Source organism: Haemaphysalis longicornis, unplaced genomic scaffold (genome assembly GCF_048455015.1).
Source record: "Haemaphysalis longicornis isolate Haplotype H1 unplaced genomic scaffold, Haemaphysalis longicornis Haplotype H1 scaffold_9, whole genome shotgun sequence".
NCBI classification, from domain to species: Eukaryota; Metazoa; Arthropoda; class Arachnida; order Ixodida; family Ixodidae; genus Haemaphysalis; species Haemaphysalis longicornis.
In genome coordinates, this window is record NW_027526460.1 from 46,901,022 (window position 1) to 46,920,017 (window position 18,996).

General features: G+C 47.9%; 1 protein-coding gene across 1 annotated transcript in view; it reads right to left on the reverse strand.

Annotated features, from left to right (window-relative positions):
• The window catches only part of LOC144153169 (uncharacterized), an 82,326-nt gene extending 68,720 nt beyond the window's left edge, over positions 1-13,606 (reverse strand). The window contains exon 1 of the mRNA XM_077684817.1: positions 13,009-13,606. Within this exon, the coding sequence (XP_077540943.1) occupies positions 13,009-13,032 (24 nt within the window). The 5' untranslated portion in view covers positions 13,033-13,606. The remainder of the gene's footprint in view (positions 1-13,008) is intronic.
• Positions 13,607-18,996: the final 5,390 nt, after the last annotated feature.

Sequence of the window (18,996 nt, forward strand, 5' to 3'; positions counted from 1 at the left end):
ATCCCGGAGAATTCTTTTAGTTGTTTTGAGGAAGCGATGATGACCTGGTACTCCTCCATGAGCCTTCTTCATTAACGCGTCTCTGAAATAATGCAGAATTGCAAGTTGCTGAATGGGGTGGCCAAATGGTAAGACGTACCGATGGTACAGAAGCTCCTTTTGCCAAACAAACTTGCAAGGTTTCTCTTTATCGGAAGAGGACTCTGCCGTTGCCATCTTAATGCAGTTTTCTAGCGTCTTGTCCAGCTGCTGCTGTTGGCGCATCTCTTTTCTTGTAACACCGGCGGACATGATGGGACTTGCTGGCCGGTTATGCTGTCCCTTGTGATGGACGTGGCTGGTGTTCTCGCCGGCTGAGGAGAGATATGCTTCTCCACCGAGCGCCACTGGATTCGCTGGATGCCTTGGTTGCTGTGGCTTCCATGCAGGGTTAGGACTATTTGGGTCCCTAACACCTGGTAGGTTTCCAAGTGTGAGGTCGTACAGGAGATCAGCCATGCATTTGGCCAAGACTTTTCCAGTAAAGTATGGAGTATCCACGTGAATGGAAGCCTCTTCAAGTCTTCTTGTGGTATTGTCCACAAAACGGACGGTTGATGCACGGCCTGTAAGGCAACTATCAGGGACTAGATTTCGTCGCACGATGATGGCGTTGCTGCCGGTGTCCCTCAGAACAGAAACTTGTTGTCCGTAGATCTCACCGGTTCCAACAGGCATACGCCTCGCAGCACTTCTCGTTTGGAGCTGGCGTTGTTTTTTATGCTGGTAACGTGCTGTTGCCAATGCGCCTTTATTAGTGTGGTGCTGTTGCAGTTTGTCGTGACGACACTTCTCAATAGCGCAAGCCGACACCGGCTGTTTATCAGGAGGCTTAGAGCGGTAGCTGTCTGCGTGATGCCCTTGTTTTCTGTAGCTTCCGCAGTGGATGTTCAGGCCTACTACTCTGCAGTTTTGCGCGCTGTACACAGTTTTTCCACATAAAAAGCAGATGGGAGCTCTCTTGGAAGGCAGGTCTGCATGTGGCTCTTTATTTTTGTCCCTGACCTTTCCCAAGTTTGTCAAAGCTTGGGCTTCAAGGAAGCGATCGCAAGCTTCAGCCATCTCTTTCGTCGACTTGTAGTCCCTTTCCTTAATGAAAATGGCCAGCTGGGACGAGCAACACTTGGAAAACTGCTCCGCGATCATCTTGTCGCGTAACGCTTCGACCATCTTGGGAACCCCAGACGTTTCGAGCCATCCTTCAAAATAACCGGAAAGTCGCTTAGCGAACTGAGTTCCTGTTTCGCTGTCCCCAGCTTTCGCCTGGCGGAATTTGTCAATGTACCCTTGAGGGGTAAAACGAAACCGCTGGAGGAGCGCCAGCTTGACTTTTTGCTAATCCAGATAATCTTCTGGCGTCATCCTCCCGATGACGAAGAGCGCGTCTTGTGCTCAATCCGACGGCCCTCTTATCTTCCGGACATTTTTGAGCTGCAGCGACCCTCTCGAACCTGAGGATGTAAGCGTCCAGGTCGTCTCTGCGCTCATCAAACAGAGGAATGAAGTTATGCGGGCTCGTCGACATGGCAGGCACGGTGTTTGGTTGGGCTGCCAAGGAGCTCTGCCAGGGCCTTTAAACATCGCGCAACCGATCCTGCTCCGATTTAACCCATTTTCGCAGTTCGGCATCGCGGAAAGGTACCTGGCGATGTCCCGGCGCGGGCGCTTAGCGGACGAACGTTCGGGGTGCGCCTGCATACAGCTGCGAATACACCCATCGATGGCGCCCGTGCGACCGCGCCGAGACATCGCCAGGTACCTCCTGGTCACCAATCGGATCTGCGACTGCACCGGGCAACAGCGCCGGGATCCCTCTCTTGTCGTTTTTGCTGCGCCTGGTGGCTTCGCCTTCCGTTCCGGTCAGCGTGGCACAATCGAGCCACTCGCGACCGAGTCGCAACGGATTGCAGGAGTGAGACTGTTTTCTGGTTTTCTTTACGCTTGTGCCCCTTCTCACGAATCACCACCGAACTGCGACAGGAAGGACTTCGTCACGCTAACCTCTCCCTTTGTGTTTCATTCTTTTATTTCTCATTTTTGTTTTTGTTCCATCCCGTTCTGCATATCCCCGTGTTTCCCACTCTGCGCAATATACTGCATCTACGTTACACCTTTGTGTTGTGGCCCCTCTCGTCATTGACCCCGTGTGCACGTCTCGTTGTTCCCACCACCGAGTCCTAAAATATCACAGGCAGCGTCGTGTGTGCGTCTTCTACTCTGCGTCCCGTTAATTAGCATTGTTCTTCCATGTTTTAGATGAGACTGCATCTCATTCACTCGCCTTGTCCATGAAGCGTCGGCGTTGTTGTCGTCCGCCCCTCCCCCATTCTCCTCGCCGCGCGAGCTGCGCTTTCCGCCGCTCACCCCCTCTCCTCTCCGATGCCCCTCTCTCGTCCACACCCCTCCCCCTACACTATAAAAAAAATAATAGTTAGCAGCGCCCGGTTTCGATCGCACGACCCCGTGGGCGGAACGCGAGGTACATGGTGCTCTTCCCACTGCGCCACAAAACCGAGACAGAATCAAATGCTACGAACGCGCCTTATATCCTTGACTCATTCAAACTACGTCAAGATGCTACTGATGCAACGCATGATGGGGCAATGATTAACACTTGCAATAAAAGAAAAGAAGCTCCCACTTACAGCAACAATGATGGAGTAAAGGTCGTTGCGACTGCGAAGCCCCAAGCATACCTCTTAGAGAGATTGACCAAGATTGGCCAATAAAACATATTAATAATTATAAAACATAATAACCATACGCGTTCCCGACACGTTTCACGCGATTTCAGAATCAATCCAACGGAAACACCAACTGAACCCCACGATGCGTCGCATCTACACAGGGTTCCCCTCGCGGGGAGGTGGGCGAAATTTTTTCAACTTGCTCCAACCAGCCCACTTGCTTCCCGTTCTTAGATTACAGAGCACAGAAAAGGTACTGACCTAAATAAATCCGGTAATTACCTTGCAGTCGCAGCGCTGAATTGAACAGTGATGGATGCTGTTCCCCGGAAGCCCACGTGGTTTCATGTTGGTTTCGAAGGCACAGAATCCACCAGACACTACCTCTGACTTCCCCGGTATGCTGCACTTCCTACAGTGTCAAGGCAGTACCTAGCGCAGTCTCGTAGCAATTTAAATTTCTACACACACCATGCACGTATAGCGTGCGTGGCCCTTTGTGACCTTTGTCCAAAGGTTTAGGCAATTCTCCGTTTTCTGCCAAGTGCCCGCGGTTCTCCTCCCTCCGAAAACGATATCTTGAGGTTCTTTTCTGCCGAATGGGTCTTCCTTTGTCGGTTTGTAAATTACGGTCATTTACGGCTTTGCGGTTAGGTTTCTTCCACAGGAATGTTTTTCGCGCCCTTCACTCCTTTATGTCCTAACGAAGTCTCTACTAAACCTACTTATATCTACTACACCTACTTATATCTACAGGCACATGCCATCATTCTTCAAAGTTGTTACATTCCTTTTTCCAAAACTTTCTCACATTGATTTTGGCATAGCTTTACTTCTTAAATTTCTGGCCCCAATGAGATGCCATTCCGAGTTGGTCTATCCCCCACAGCGGGTACGCGACATTGTTTCTTGACTACACCCGCCCATGAGGGGTTACAGGGTAACGAGGCGGCCGCTCCTTTTGAAAGGAGTACCCCACACGAGAGAGAGCCGGAACATTCGTACGCCCTCGCTGCTTACTGTCAGTGCCCAGACAAATTAACGCCGTATAGTCTTCACCGAAGATCAACGCCTACGCCCCACCCCAGATTATGTGCTGAAGAAGCGAGAAATGTTGGGAAAATACAGATCAACACCTACTTACATATGTCCACACTTTCACTTATGTTCCCAGAAAGGCACAATGAAGACTGCAAATAATGCCACCATATAGCCAATTTGTTCCATAGAGCTTGGAATTGCCTAATTACATGGGCCAGAAATGGCCACAAAACCTCAATATGGTCCTCGGATGAACCCTTGTCCAGTTCGGACCCTGCACAGCAGCTTGCGCTGCTTCGTAGGGCCACGGCTGGCCAAATAGTTCCTGGGTTGTTGAAATTTGTATCCCACCCTTGATCTCTCCCCTTCCCCTTACCCATTTTACAAAATAAAGCTTACTACTACTACTACTACTACCAAACAACCAACCAATCCCGTATCTATTCGTGGAACTTTCTGAACAGTAATCGATCTCAACGTAAGAATATCGCATACTTAAGCGAAACCAGTTATTGCGATTTAGCGCCGTGTCGTCTTTTTCATTCGTGCCTGTTTCGTGAATGCTTTGTCTACCAAGATTATTACCTACCAATTAGCGAAATTGATCATTCTGCTTGTCGCGTAGCAGGGTAAGAAAGTAATCATTCTCCCCTCCTTCAAACGACGACGATGGTTGCACGCGAAGCTTTCTCGTGATAGATTCTTTTGTTAGCCAATCCCACAGTATGTGGTGCCACAGAGGTACGCGCCATACTTCTAGAATACCGGCAGCAACTCTCACTCTGTAGGCCTAACGTTTGGGTGTGGAATGTGCGGCGCGAATTGGTACCTGCTGCCTGGCGTTCGCGTCGGCAATGTAGAAACAGAACTATCGGATAGTTGCATGCTCCAAAACGCGGGCTACCCAGATTTGATTTCGGCCAGGACAAGCGTTTATCAGCCGTGCTCCTCAAGTGTCCGCGGGAATAAGTCAACACTGCCATCCGGAAGCTACGGCTGAGACAGGCAGGTGTGAAGGCTCTCCTGAATATGGAATACGCGCAGCACCAGCTGAAGTGTGAAAACAAGGACAATGAAAAGACGGCCGAGGGCCCTATTGTCGACTGCAGAAGTTCGCAGGGAACTGGCCATGTTTCTTCCGTAAGCGCGACGTGAGCAATCAGTGACGCGATGTTCCTATAGTCATGACGACATGCAGAGTAATTTGACGCTTCACTCTTGAAGATCACAACAAGGTATCAAATAATGCACCTAAAAGATATAAAAACGCTTGGCACGTACTATAAAAGTTAAGACGGTAGCTTAGGCTGGCAAGAGAAACACATTTCTGCAGGTCAAATTGGCGTGCACATAACAAGGCGATCGAGTAACGTTGATCCAAAAGCGAGCGAAAGGCGGATGTTGAGCTAAAAAACGTCACACAATTTTATTACTGTATCTATTTATTTCTTTAAATCGCTTTTAGTAACATAGTTGGGCTGTCTGCTTCAATGCAATCTTTGTTGTGTTATCACCTTCCCGGCCGCCACCGCCGTAAGCTACTGTCTGGTGCAATCTTACAAGTTTATGGTGTGATCACATAAAAAGAAGGCCGTCACCATTTATTGTATGACACATAAGAGCAGCGAAGCGCTGCAACTGATAGCCGAGGAGGGTACCGACGTCGCCGATTCACTCATTCGTCAAGCTCAACTTCAATCAGCGCTGTAATGAACAAAACAGACACTTTTCTCTGTTATTTTTCTCTTGAGTTCGATCATGTGACCCAGAAGCTTACTAAAAGGAGTGTGGACAACTGCCGTCCATTGGGTTCTCTTTGTGAGGGAGAGGCTTGTACTGCACTCTTATGTTGCGGTTACACCAAACGAGATATTTTTATTTCATTGCCAGATATAAAAGCAAAATACTGCACGCTATTTGCATGCTCTGTGATCGTTCACATGGAAACAGTGAAAACTATTACTTTTTTCGGTAAAAAACTGATTTAAACTGCGCGTCATGCGAAACTGCGCCTGCTGCAAATTCACTGACATTTTACCCGGCGAAGGTCGGTGAAATTTTCGCCCTATTTCGCGGCAAAAGCAGCCGCCTATTTAAAGCTGTTACGTAACAATATGTCACTTTTACGGAGGCTGAAGTTGCCAATGTGTGACATGATCGTTCCCACGAACTGTTCAAATTACGTCACGCCTTCTCAGACAATCACAGAGAGGACGTGTATTACAAGCAGTATTGCTGTTGAATAGCAAAGACAGGCCGGCGTTGTCAAGTCGGCGGCATTTAGTCTAGTTTTTCTTTGCCGGCCAAGAATTATGCGCTTTCAGTAAACTGAACTAAGGCAAACTTTAGAATTGGTGCCCGTAAGCGTCATGAAACGTCAAGACGACGAAAGCACACACAAACGCTTTGCCAACCGGAAGCACGCGGGCCAAACCGAAAGCCAATCAGAAAAGGCTTGTGGCAAATTCTCAGTTCCCTGGGAATTTGTGCATTCAAGAATAGGGCACAGACGAGACAAAAGAAAGGGTACGCGAATTCAGCAAGTGCCGCACCTGTGAGGCGAAGTTAATGGTCGGAAGTGGAATGCTCTGTGGACTGTCGCCAGCTGTGCTCGCCACTGACGCCATCACACCAAAGCAGCCCTCCCATCGTAACTAATGCCGGCACCAACATTGTGTCACATAATAAAACCAAGGCCATAAAATTATCGGCAATCGCTCAAAAACGAAAAAAGGTGTAGGGTATGAGCAGAAACAAAAAAAATGTCTCTCTATTAAGAAATGAAACCCGGTGAATAGCGAATTATTACACTAATTTTAATTTACTTTCGGAATTTTCCGCGGCACTGTCACCGCTGGAAGGGGTGTGCGGCACGGCAATGATAGCACCACGCGACGAAGATAAAAGTGCCACCAAAAAAATATTTAAGGTCTTCCTCGAGAACACAAAGGCAAGAATCCACAGCAGCGTTCTACTGTGAAGCGACAGAGACGATCTCACAATCGCAAAAAATACCAAAAATCTTCAACGAGTTATCCCATATTGTAAAACCCATAATCAGGGAAAAAGCAAGAGCGTTAGCGGAAGTGATAAGACTGATGCACGTACTGATTGAGCCGGATATCGTACATCCTGCTACCCTCACCAGAGAAAACCAAAAAAATGCCTTCATCAGGACAGCATAACGAGCAGCCCTCAACCTCCCAATTTTCACGATCGGTTAAAAGGTCCTGAAATCGGATCCTTATAACGCTTTTATAGACAATATACAGTCAAACCCGGCTATAACGAACCCGGATAGAGCGAATTATGCTATATATCGAACAAAAATATTTCAGTTACAGAAATAGATGGGGAAAATATTCCTTATAACGAAGTTCACATCCGATATATCGAACTCTGCGCGCCTAGAATGATTGCCGAAATGCATGGTTTTGAAGCGACGATTGAAATGTGGATGGGCCACGACCACGGAGCAAGAGCCGCGACTGAGACATTGCGCCTCGCACGCAGTGACGTGATGCCCGACACTTTCCGTAACTGTTTCCGACGCGCGGGACTCACGATGGAACCCGCAAATTCCGCGAGTCCGGACCAAGACAGCAGCATCGGTGAACTGTGGGAAGAGCTCGCCAGCGCTCCCGATGATGTCGCGGTCAAAGCCGCCCGACGCTTACAATGAAGCGCTTTCGGCAGTCGATGTGCTCCGCCAATACTTTTTTAGATTTTGGAGGACGCGCACTTGAACTGGTACAAACAATGTTTCGTGTAGAGAATGATATGCTAGTTGAAGCCGCCAAAACGAAAGTGAAAACAAAAATCACCGCTTTTTTGCAAAGTAGGCAGTTAAGGCGGAAAGTAGCTTTATTATCTGCAATAAATGGCTTATTTTGTGTCTGGTAATGCCTAATTTACTGTGTTCGTTTCTGCATGCGGGGATGGCGGAGTTGGGGGGTGGGGGTGGCTCCCGCGGATTGCGAACTCGTAACAATAGGTTCGTTATAAGCGGGTTCGGCTATATCGAACTATTGGATATATCGAACTAATCGCAGTGCATATTCCAGTTCGCTATAAACGGGTTTGACTGTAGAAGCAACACCCCTAGCTCAAAGGAAGCGGCCATGAAAGAAAAGTGGGACGGGCTGTCAAATGCAAGAGATCCCCCCTCCTCCTTGACGCATTGATGTACATGTCAGCGATCAAGCGAGCAGTCATAAAAGCTTTAAAAGCGAAATCACTGTATCCAAACCTAAACAAGGACAGGTGAGAAGCAAGGATCAAATTTTTTCATCAAAATCCCAAAACCATGCAGTGTATACAGCAATCTTGAACGTACTGAAGTACTCAGGAAACAACTGTCGCAGTGGACTCGGTAATCTTCGTGACTGCATGACCTACCCCCCAACACACAGGGACGGAAGAAGCGGAGATTGGAGCCATCCTCTTGGCAATCCAACTAGCAAAATTATCAAATAGAAACACAAATGTCATTAGAGATTGTCAATGCAGCATTTAAACATAATTACAGACAGGTTACCTAAATGTTACCCAAGAGTTCTCCCATCTCCAATCAATGATGTTCAAATTACATGGACACCCGAACGCGAGGGTCTTGAAGGAACCGAGGATGCCGACCAAAAAGCTGTCGAACTCACGTGCCATGCTCCTTGCGACCACATCTGCCACACTCGCCTCCCCGAAAAATACGAAGAACGTCCCCTATTTCCATGCCTACGAACACAATCCTCTCTGTTCCACAAAGGGCTCCAAGGCTGAAAACTCGCAAACTGTGCGCTTGATACAAACCAATCTATATATTCACAAATCCATTTGGGTGCAGATGTTTGGTAGGAATAAAGTCATGCGACGCAGCAGAAGGTGCTAAGAATCCCTGGACCTGGAAGGCGGCCATTTACCCCGACGTTTACCCCGAAAACTTTATTTAGCGAAGCGAGTATAGAGGTGTTGTTCGAGAAATTAAAGGGCATAACTGGGATGTTATAGGGCTTAGTGAGGTTAGGAGTACAGGTGAAGCCTTTACGGTGCTGAAAAATGGACACGTCCTATGTTACCGTGGTCTAGTGGCCAGAAGAGAACTGGCAGTGGGAGTTCTAGTGAATAAAAGCATAGCTGGCAACATAGACGAATACTATAGCATTAACGAAACGGTAGCAGGTCTTGTAATTAGGCTAAATAAGAGGTGCAAGCTCAAGGTGGTGCAGGGCTACGCGCCCACATCCAGCCACGTCGACCAACTACTTAAACGCTTCTATGAAGATGTAGAATCGGCAATGGCTAAATTAAAAACACGGTATACAGTAGTTATGGGAGACTTCAATGCTAATGTAGGCAAGAATCTGGCTGAAGACAAAGCAGTTGGGAACTATCGTCTGGGCTGTACAAATAGCAGGGGGGACCAACTAGTCGAGTTCGCATAACGGAATAACCTACGAATCATGAATATCTTCTTCTGCAAATGGGAGAGCCGGAAGTGGACGTGGAGGAGCCCGAATTGGGAGCATAAAATTTAAAAAGACTTCATATTTTGCGATAACCCTGGCGTTGTGCAGGATGCGGAAGTGCTCGGACGGGTACGGTGTAGCGTACACCGTATGGTAAGATCTCGAATTAGGATAGATTTGAGGAGGGACCACGACAAGCTAGTACGAAAGAAGCCGAATAATGAGCTAACAGTAAGACGTAAAGTAGAAGAATTCAGGATTGCGCGTCAGAACCCATATTCAGCTCTTACCGAGGAGGCAGTCTACGGCACAGGCAGACAGCGACAATCTTACACGCATTATCACGGAGTGTGCAGTAGAAGTAGGGGGCACGATAGCTAGGCCGGATTCTGGAAAACTTTCCCAGGAGACGAAAGATCTAATTAGGAAATGGCGAACCATGACAATCCCCACCCCATCTGAAAGAATATAACCGGTGTAGATTTCGAAGTTAATCTATAAGCGTAGGACAGCTGACATACGGAAGTATTATAGGGAGAGGATCGAATATCCTGTACAGAATGGATGCAGCCTGAAAGCAGTGAAAAGTAGTCTTGGCGTGGGGAAAAATCAGATGTATGCACTTAAAGATAACCAAAGCAATGTCATCACAAATAGGTATAAAATAGTCGCAGAGCAGAGGAGTTCAATAGACATCTGTACCCTAGCCGGGATATTCATGATAATCCCGAATGAGAAAGTAGGTCTGAGGAGATAGCATCTAACCAGTAACGAAAGATGAAGTAGGGAAAGCTATTAAAGAAATGAAAGGGTGCAAAGCACCTGCGGACGATCAGATAAACACCGACCTCTTGAAGGATTGCGGGGAAATTGTATTTGAAAAACTGGTCAACCTGTGTATGCCTCATGACCGCGAGGGTACCTGAATCTTGGAAGAACGCGAACGTCATCCTAATCCATAAGAAAGGTGACATGAAGGACTTGAAAAATTACAGGCCGATCAGCTTACTGTCAGTCGTCTACAAGGTACTTACCAAGGTTCTCGCTAACAGAATTTCTGCCACCTTAGATTTCAGTCAACCTAAAGAACAAGAAGTGTTCCGTAGGCTGTTCAACAATGGACCATATTCATACGATCACTCAGGTGATAGAGTAGAGCGCGGAGTATACTGAACCCCTATATATAGATCATACTTAAAACTGCGCATTCGAACGGGACAGTGAAAAGAAGACACACGACGGGTGCAGTCTTCTTTTCATTGTCCCATCCGAATGCGCAGCTTTAAGTAAGAATATGAACCAACTAGCCCAACAACATGCTTTGCTGAACCCTATATATAGCCGTCATAGATTATGAGAAAGCAGTTGACTCGGTCCAAACATCAGCAGTCATTCAGGCATTACGAAACCAGGGTGTAGATGAGCATTATGTAAGAATACTAGAGGATATTTACAATGGGTCCACAGCTACCATCATCCTCCATAAGGAGCGCAGTAAAATACCTATAAGGAAGGGCGTCAAACAAGGAGACACAATCTCTCCAATGTTATTCACAGCATGTTTACAAGAAGTATTCAGAACATTGGATTGGGAACAGGCGGGAGTAAGGGTTAATGGAGAATACCTCAGTAACTTCAGATTTGCTGATGGTGTTGCCTTGCTAAGCAACTCCGGGGACGAATTGCAAAGCACGCTTTCCGCACTGGACAAACAGAGTGGAACCGTGGGCCTGAAAATTATATGCAGAAAACTAAACTAAAATAGGTGGTGAGGCAGTGGAAGTGGTAAGTGAATCTATCTACCTTTGCTCACATTCTACCGGTCTCAAAACCAGGCGTTATCACTAGGTGTCTCCCACGCAGTGCGGAGCACGCCGCTCTAGCGTTATAGACAAGCCTTTTGCCGACTGTACATCAGCCTGACTGCAGCACGTAACTCGGCAGATCGTAATTGTATTTCCCTTTTTATTGTTCCATTATTCTTCCGCTTTAACTTTTCTTATCATTCAAATCGGGGTCTCCCTTGCAAGAACTATACAAGGGCCGTTCGGCGCACAATAGTGGGAAGCTACGGGTCTACTTAAACCACCCTGTGCCCCTTTCACTTGGGCTATAACTATCGTACGCACAGGAGTCCTCGTTTTTCACTTCAGCCAAACGGCCATTGATGGCACTGGATAAATAATGAACTTTCAGCCGACACATCCTTTATTGAGAGCAATCTAATTAACCAGCTTTAAATTCTTACACTTGAACACGCGTATTTTAATACCTTAATTTAAGTTTGCCGCCCTCACCTTTTTTTTTTTCCTTTGTTGCGGTTCATCAATGGTTACTACCATATCTACTACGCGTATATAGGCAACCGATACATGAGTGGTAAGGCCGCCCAAATGGCGCTTGTACCACATCTGGGTGGCTTCTCATGGCCAATTATTGGCCACTTCGGAATTGTGTGCTGATAAGTATTTCCGTTCCTTCTTCTTCAAAAAGGGTGCAGAGATGAGAATGAAAGAGGTGACAAAGGAACGCTGACGACGAATCTTTTGTCTTGGTATAAAGCCTTGTTGTCTTGTTAAAAGCCTTGCCATAAAGACAATAAATAGACGAAAAACCAGATACCGCAAGCACTGCGAAAGAGTATATAACGCTCCAGCTCCATATAGATAAAAAAAAGGCTTATTTCAGCGACAAGACACAAACAAAAGGAGATGATCATGGTTACCATTTAGTACAAGACAAGGCCTTTTCAACCGGCTGTCTCTTTAAATGACTTGCACTCTTACAACAGAACTCGGCAAAACTGAAGCCGCTAACTAGTACTCACTAAAATTATATTTTTCCTCAACAACTCATTCGGGCTCACGCTCACCACTCGTGTTCACCACCAGCGCTTACTCTCGCTTAGCTCTCTACTCGTCCTCACCACTCACACTCACTCGCGCTTACGTTCATTACTCGCCCTTACCCCACGTACTCACTCGCACTCCCGCACGTCCACTCATACTTACTCATGCTCACGCTCATTACTCGCTCTCACCACTCACTCACTCGCATTCCCACTCATCACTCGTCCTCCCCGCTCGTAGACACTCGTGCTCACGCTTGCCACTCACCCTCACCACTCGCAATCACTGGAACAGACAGGCAGACAGACAGACAGACAGCAAAACTTTCGGTTTTGGCAGACAGGCAGCAAAATTTTCAGGTTAAAAGCCTTCGTGCAGAAGCGCTCGCGTCTGCGAAGCGGTGCTGCCAAGAAAGGAGCAGCCTTCAAACGAAGGCGCGCAGTCACCGGTTGTTGTATGGACATCCGTGACGAAGCATTTGCGCGCCGCTCACGAATAACTTCACCCGGCACAATGACCTTGCACTCAACTTCGCCATGTCGCGGCGCCACCGGCGTTATCCCTAGCAGTTCACAAATTATATGTTTTTTTTTATATCTTTATATGTAGAAGAGGTTGTAAGAGCCATTTTCGACAGTAGTAATTGGTTTTCTAATTGCAAGAAATAGAGAGGGCTCTACTGCCATCACAAAAAAAAAAAAAAAAACTTACGAATTGCTTACACTGCTACTTGCTGATACAAGTCAGGGTAATTCACACACGCTGTCACGGTACACGAAGCGCAACAACGTGCACAAAGTGCAGCTGGGAAAGTCATGCTATTTCCCTAACCAGTTTTCCGTAGCAGCTGTGGATATTGTTAACTCCCCACGAGCGGATTATAGATTGTTTACGTTCAAGGGAAAACAACGGTTTAAATAGTAAGCTTACCGGCAATCTTGGTTCCATGCTCATCCATTCTTCAAGTCAGCCGGCGGCCCACAACTTCCGCAGGAAACTTCTTGCATCATCAGCATCGTCAGCTAACGCACAAGTCCCAGAACTTGTCCTCTAAGTTGCTACTCACTTGCAGTCTCCTCCATCCCCACTGTGACTGACAAAAACAAAACTTATGCGAACTGCAACATCCTAGGCGGATAATTTTTGTTGTGGTCAACTTGCCCACCAACATCTGGTTTGTAAACGGTAAACTTAACCAGTTCTCACCTTCGAAAGTCTCCAAACAGCACGAAAGTTTTCACCTCTCCGTGGGTTTCACCACAGTTCATAGCGCAGCGAATACCGACGGAAACTGCGCAGCGCCAACGACGGATAGCAGTCGTCGTGTAGTCCACACGGAACTTCCCGAACCACGTCCCTGCCACAGCTACACATATTCGCACAACTTGCACACCCATCGAGAAAGATATGGCCAATAATTTACACGAAGTTTCCACACAGGCAACTACGTAAAAGAGGCCAAAATGCAAGCACTGGGACGAGGCCACTCCGCGCATCCCAGACGCGCTGCGGCTGAAGCATCGTCTGCGAGCGAAGGCAACTGGCTGTCTAGACAGGCGTGACGCAGCGTCTTCGCGCGGCGGGCGGCGCACTAGCACCGGCGTCGGGCAGAAAACTCAACGCCACACGTCATGGTTTCGCCGACGTTGTCGCAGGCAGCTCGCGAGCGCTTGCATCTCAAAAGCATTGCAAGCTTTGCAAGTCATTACTGATTACGGCAACCATCTTCTCGTCGGGACGAAGGACAAGCGAACGGCTGTTGGCCCACGTTTGGAACAACCCCTAATCACATTCCTGCTCCCGGCCCCGAATGTAGCGATTGATGACGACGGAACAAAAAAAAAAAAAAAAAAAAGAAACGGCACCGCTGCATGCCGATGAAAGTCGTCGTGCACGATGGTTGCCGATAGAGAAGCCCCACTGAATACCTTCTGTGGCTGACAAATTGCAATTGAACCGTCTTAATTAGGTCTAGTGATTAACCCGTAGCAGTAGCTCGTGACTAAGGCGTTGTGCGGCTGATCTCAGGGACACCGATTTGATCCCGGCTGCTGTGGCCGTTTTCTGACGGCAAAAAAAAAAAAATTGAGAGCACCCGTGTGTCGATATTCTGCGAAACTTTGCTTTTCTGCTGAATAATGCTGCTGACGAACCACGACGAGAATAAATGCACACGAATGAGAGATACACAGATTCAGTGAAAAAAAGTTGACTTAATCCTCACCAATTTCTCAAATAGGGTGATACTGAGTCGTTGAATAAAGCAAAACGATAAATTGTAACACGATCCAAAATCCAGGGAACGTAAGGAATAGAATAACGTTTTTATAGGGTTTTTTTGCACGTACTTTTGGTGCGCGGACATATCAGCACACAGAGGATTAGGCCCCCGGAAGTCTCACTGCAGGGAAATTTAGGTACAAAGATTCTGGCGGGCCAATAATTGACGGAAAAAGACAGCAAAGTGAACAGTTAAATTACAGGTTTGTTGATGTTGCTATTATTGTTTTTATTACGCATAGTCATAAACGATTTCTTAGAAACGATTTCTCCTGTAAGGATGTATTAAGAATGATTCGTCGATCCCGTTGTAGGATTTATTTTTAATCATCATCTCCAAGAATTTTTCTAAGGGTGTATCTGTGTTCTTATTATGGTTATTTTACGCAGAATACATATTAGATGCGACTGCATCTCATTCACTTGCCTTGTCCCTGCATCCGGCGTCGGCGTTGTTGTCGGCGTCCGCCCCTCCCCCATTCTCCTCGCCGCGCCAGCTGCGCTCTCCTCCGCTCACCCCCTTTCCTCTCCGATAGCGAACACTCTCTCGCGAGGGGCATTGGATTGGATTCGATTGGATTGGCTTGGCTTGGATTGGATTGGATTTTGATTGGATTGGATTAAAGTGGATTGTGTTGGATTGTGTTGCGTCATAGCCGCGGCAGACGCACTGGCGCCGGCGCGTCCACTCACCGTTATGCGCGCTATAAAACGCGGTGCCTGCGCCGCTACGCTCCATCGTTCCAGCGCCGTTCCTCCGCTGTCCAACGCTGCAACGTGAACCCCCTATGCGTCGCATCTACACAGGGGTTCCCGCGAGGGGAGGTGGGAGTTTTTTGCACACACTTTGTGAATCGTTTTCTCCAGAAACCATTTATTAATATTTGCTTACAGATCCTCTTTATCTAATTACTATTCTGTCAGATTTGCGCTAAACATTCCTTTAAGTATTGTCGGAAGTAGGAACGTTTTTTTAGTGAACCTATAGAATGTGAGCTTCAGCGATATCAATCAGCAGCCGTGTCAGCCGGTACCACTCGATTGTTGTGACTGCAGGTAACACTCGTGAGTGCACCCGCCTCGGTGGCTCAGTGGCTAAGGCGTTGTTCTGCTGAGCACGAGGTCGCGGGTTCGATTCCGGGCCGCGGCGGTCGCTTTTCTGATGGAGGCGAAAAGCAAAAACGCCCGTGTGTTCGAGATTTCGGCGCACTATAAAGATGCCGAGGTGGTCAAAATTAATCCGGAGCCCTCCACTACGGCGCGCCTCATCGCCTGCGTTGCGTCGGCGCGTTAAAACCCCACAATCTATCAATCACTTGTGAGTGCGGACGGGGCTCACGGCAAGTGGCGCTCTGACTTGCGAGTGGTGAGTGTGGCCCACGGCGAGTGGGCCACCCTCACGCTCGCTCGCTCGCACTGGTACTCGCCAACCCAAAGCGATGGTGAGGATCACTCTCCATTCACTCGTGGGTGGTGAGTGAGTGCTGCCGTCAGACAGACCGACAGACACAGACAGACAGATACAAATTTTCGAGTTTAGGTGGCCCACGGAAGGCTATCGTCTTTGAAAATTTGCCCTTTCAAATCGCGTTGCGGTGACGTCTCATATTGTTGAACTCGTCCGCGCAATGAGAGCCCGGTCAAGGCGAGGAAGTGCAAGCGCCAGACCCAGCGCGCATAGATCGAGTGAACTAGAAAACCATGTGCCGTCCCGGATCGACTGGCCCTCTCGACCAGCAGAAGTTTATCTTGAGGGAGGGAGCTGGACAGCAGTATCTCCCACTGCTCAGGAGTAGAGGAAGGAAAAAGAGGTGGGAGGTCTGGGTTCTTGACGCACTCCCATATTATGTGCCATAGAGTGCCTGATTGAGTACAGAATTTCATTGTGCGTCGAATTGTGTGGGAAATAACAGATGAATCCTGACTGGATGGGGAAACGTATTTGTCACTATTAGGACAAGCCCCTCACAGAATCGTCGGCTGCAGTGTGCGAGCTTTCACTTTGTGTACAGACCGTTCTGCACAGGTTTGTGCTAAGCATGGAGAACGCGTTCACTGAATGCTTCAGTCTTCTTGAGCTTCATTTTGATAGCATCCTTGACATTTTTATTGTGGTGAAGGCTAAGCAGCAGTGTGAACTTGGGTGCAGTGATCATTGTAAGGCTGTTGCGGCAGAGGTGCGTTTTACCTCACGACCCGCATTCACTTCTACATCAAAAGCATCAACAGAAGCAATGCAAAAAGACGGCAATCTGCAAAGTATGCTAAACTAGGTAAATGCCCGTAGTACTGGACCAAATTGCGAAATAAACTGTGACAGCTGACTGAAAGGTAACCTGTTCTATCTCGTTCACTGTATGTGTATTATAAAAATTTCAATCGGGTTTGAAAAAGGAGAATTTGGGCCATTATAGCTGTACACAACTTTGCTTAACATGTAGCATTGCATGTAAGAGTGAACATTGGTTACTGTTCTTTTTATAGTAATTATAACAAGAAATAACTACAAAATAATTTGTATTTCGCCATGATAGCACCTCTGATCTCTGAAAAATAGTAAAGACTCCATACCATATTGGCAAGCAAGCAGCAGTTAGTTTCGTTTTTGTGCTTCCTTTTAGAAGATTGGGGGTGAGGGGGGGGGGGGGGGTCAACGCGCTTTTTTGCGCACATGCGCTGAATAATACATCAGAGTTGACTGCAACAACCCGGCTAAAAAAATTGTCGCTTTTAAACGCTGCTATACGAGCTATGACGTGTTTTTAGAACCGCGATGCACTGCCCTGTGCAAGGACTAACAGTCCATGCTGAACACCTGCCAGCTCGCGAAAAGTAAGTAATTATCGTTCGTCAGGCAATATTCGACGTGTTGCGGAGAACACAAGTGACAGTTAATTGACATTCAGAACCGCCCGCGCCAGATATAAAGCTCGAGGTGAATCAAAATCGCGGATAGCGGAACTAAGGTACCTTCAACCATAACGGCTCACCACATCGAGGCCACAGTTCTCGTGCTCGACCTGGAGCAGCAGTAAGTAGAGCAAAAATCACGTTTGGCCGTTTAGAATCTTGCTTAGCTTCTGAATGCCTTTGAAAGCCGAAAGAGAAGGCGAGAACAGGACAGAGCAAGGCCAGACGCGTAGTCTCACTGCGCCAGTCCAGCTGCGAAAGGGCGCAGTCGCGCCACCTCGCGGTGTCAACGCCAACCGGAGTGGCTCAGCGCCACCGCTCGGGACACTCCCCTATTCTAGTTCACTCTACATGGGAGCAATGATGATGATGATGATGACGACGATGTTGATGATAGTGATGATGTTTAGCGACTTCCCCTTTGCAACCGGGTGGTGTTGCAGAGTGACTTTAGTTTTAACGCCTTCACCTCACCAGTTTTAAGCTCACCTTCAACATAAAATTTATTCTTTACGAGGCATCACGAGGCGTGCTAGTCTCACGTATTCTTTTCGGAGGCCTTCCTGGCTTCTCCGGTTTTAAAACAAAGCTTTCTACCTCTACCAGCCAACGGTTCTTTAGCGGCGTGCGGGACAAGAAACTCCCAACACGGCTGCGGAGGGAAGGGCGGTTTTCACTCACGGAGCCCAGTGTAGATGGCGCGGCGAATTTACCCAGCGTTCCCCGCGCGCTCACGCCTGCGGGCACATCGACGCGGCCCGGCTTTGTCGTCTTTGTTTCGGGCCTGTTTAGGCGCAGCTTCGCGTCTATTGCTCGCTTCCTTCGCACGGCTTGATTAAATTGTTCGACAGCACCTCCTGGGTAACACCCATACACGACGGAATTGAGTGGTCGTACGGCAAAGATACGTTAAAGACTGGTTTGCAGGGCAGGAAAACAAAATGTAGAGACTACATACAGGCATCTGGCCGCTAAACAAACACTACATTTTGCGCACTGCTTGCCACGAATGGGACTCCGTTTTCTGAATTGGTGAATACCAATTCGGTTGTGTTCTAACAGGTATTATAAAAGGCGAAGGGAGCAACTGGTTCTGATAAATAGCGAATATAAGAGTTCCCTCGGCTTTCTCGCAATTCTCAAACTTACTAAACTAACGAGTTTAAATCGGTATAAATTGAAATCACTAAGCTCACATGCTGAATTGTTTCGGTGTCCACGCTTGTGTCGCGCGGTGATGCAGCCCCGAGGTAGCACATCGGGATGGCTAGGTTCCGCTGCCTCACCCTTCGAATGACGCTCCTCGCCGTTTTCTTTCTGCCGACGCACGTCCGGGCTACAGCGGCGGCGTCCGCCGCTCTGGCCAGGCCGTGGCCGACGCTTCTGCGTTCGGTACGCCGCCTCAGCGAATTCTAGGTAATGGCAGGCAGATTTTCTGGTCTCAATCTTTGTTGAGCCACGTGTGTGAATTGAAGTGACTTCGCATGGGCAATTGCTGTAGGTGTCGCTTGCAGCTTTGTTTACTAACCACCTCCACAGCGTGGATTGGAGCCAATTTTTTTCCCCACCCTTTCCTCACTTACCATGTATGTGACGAGGAGGCTACCTGTCCCCTGTATCCAAACCCGACGTGGAGGCCCATAATTTCGGCGACGCCGGCGAATATGTTAGCGGCCATGCTTCTTCTCTCCTGCAGATATGTATTCTTATCTAGGACGCCATGCGACG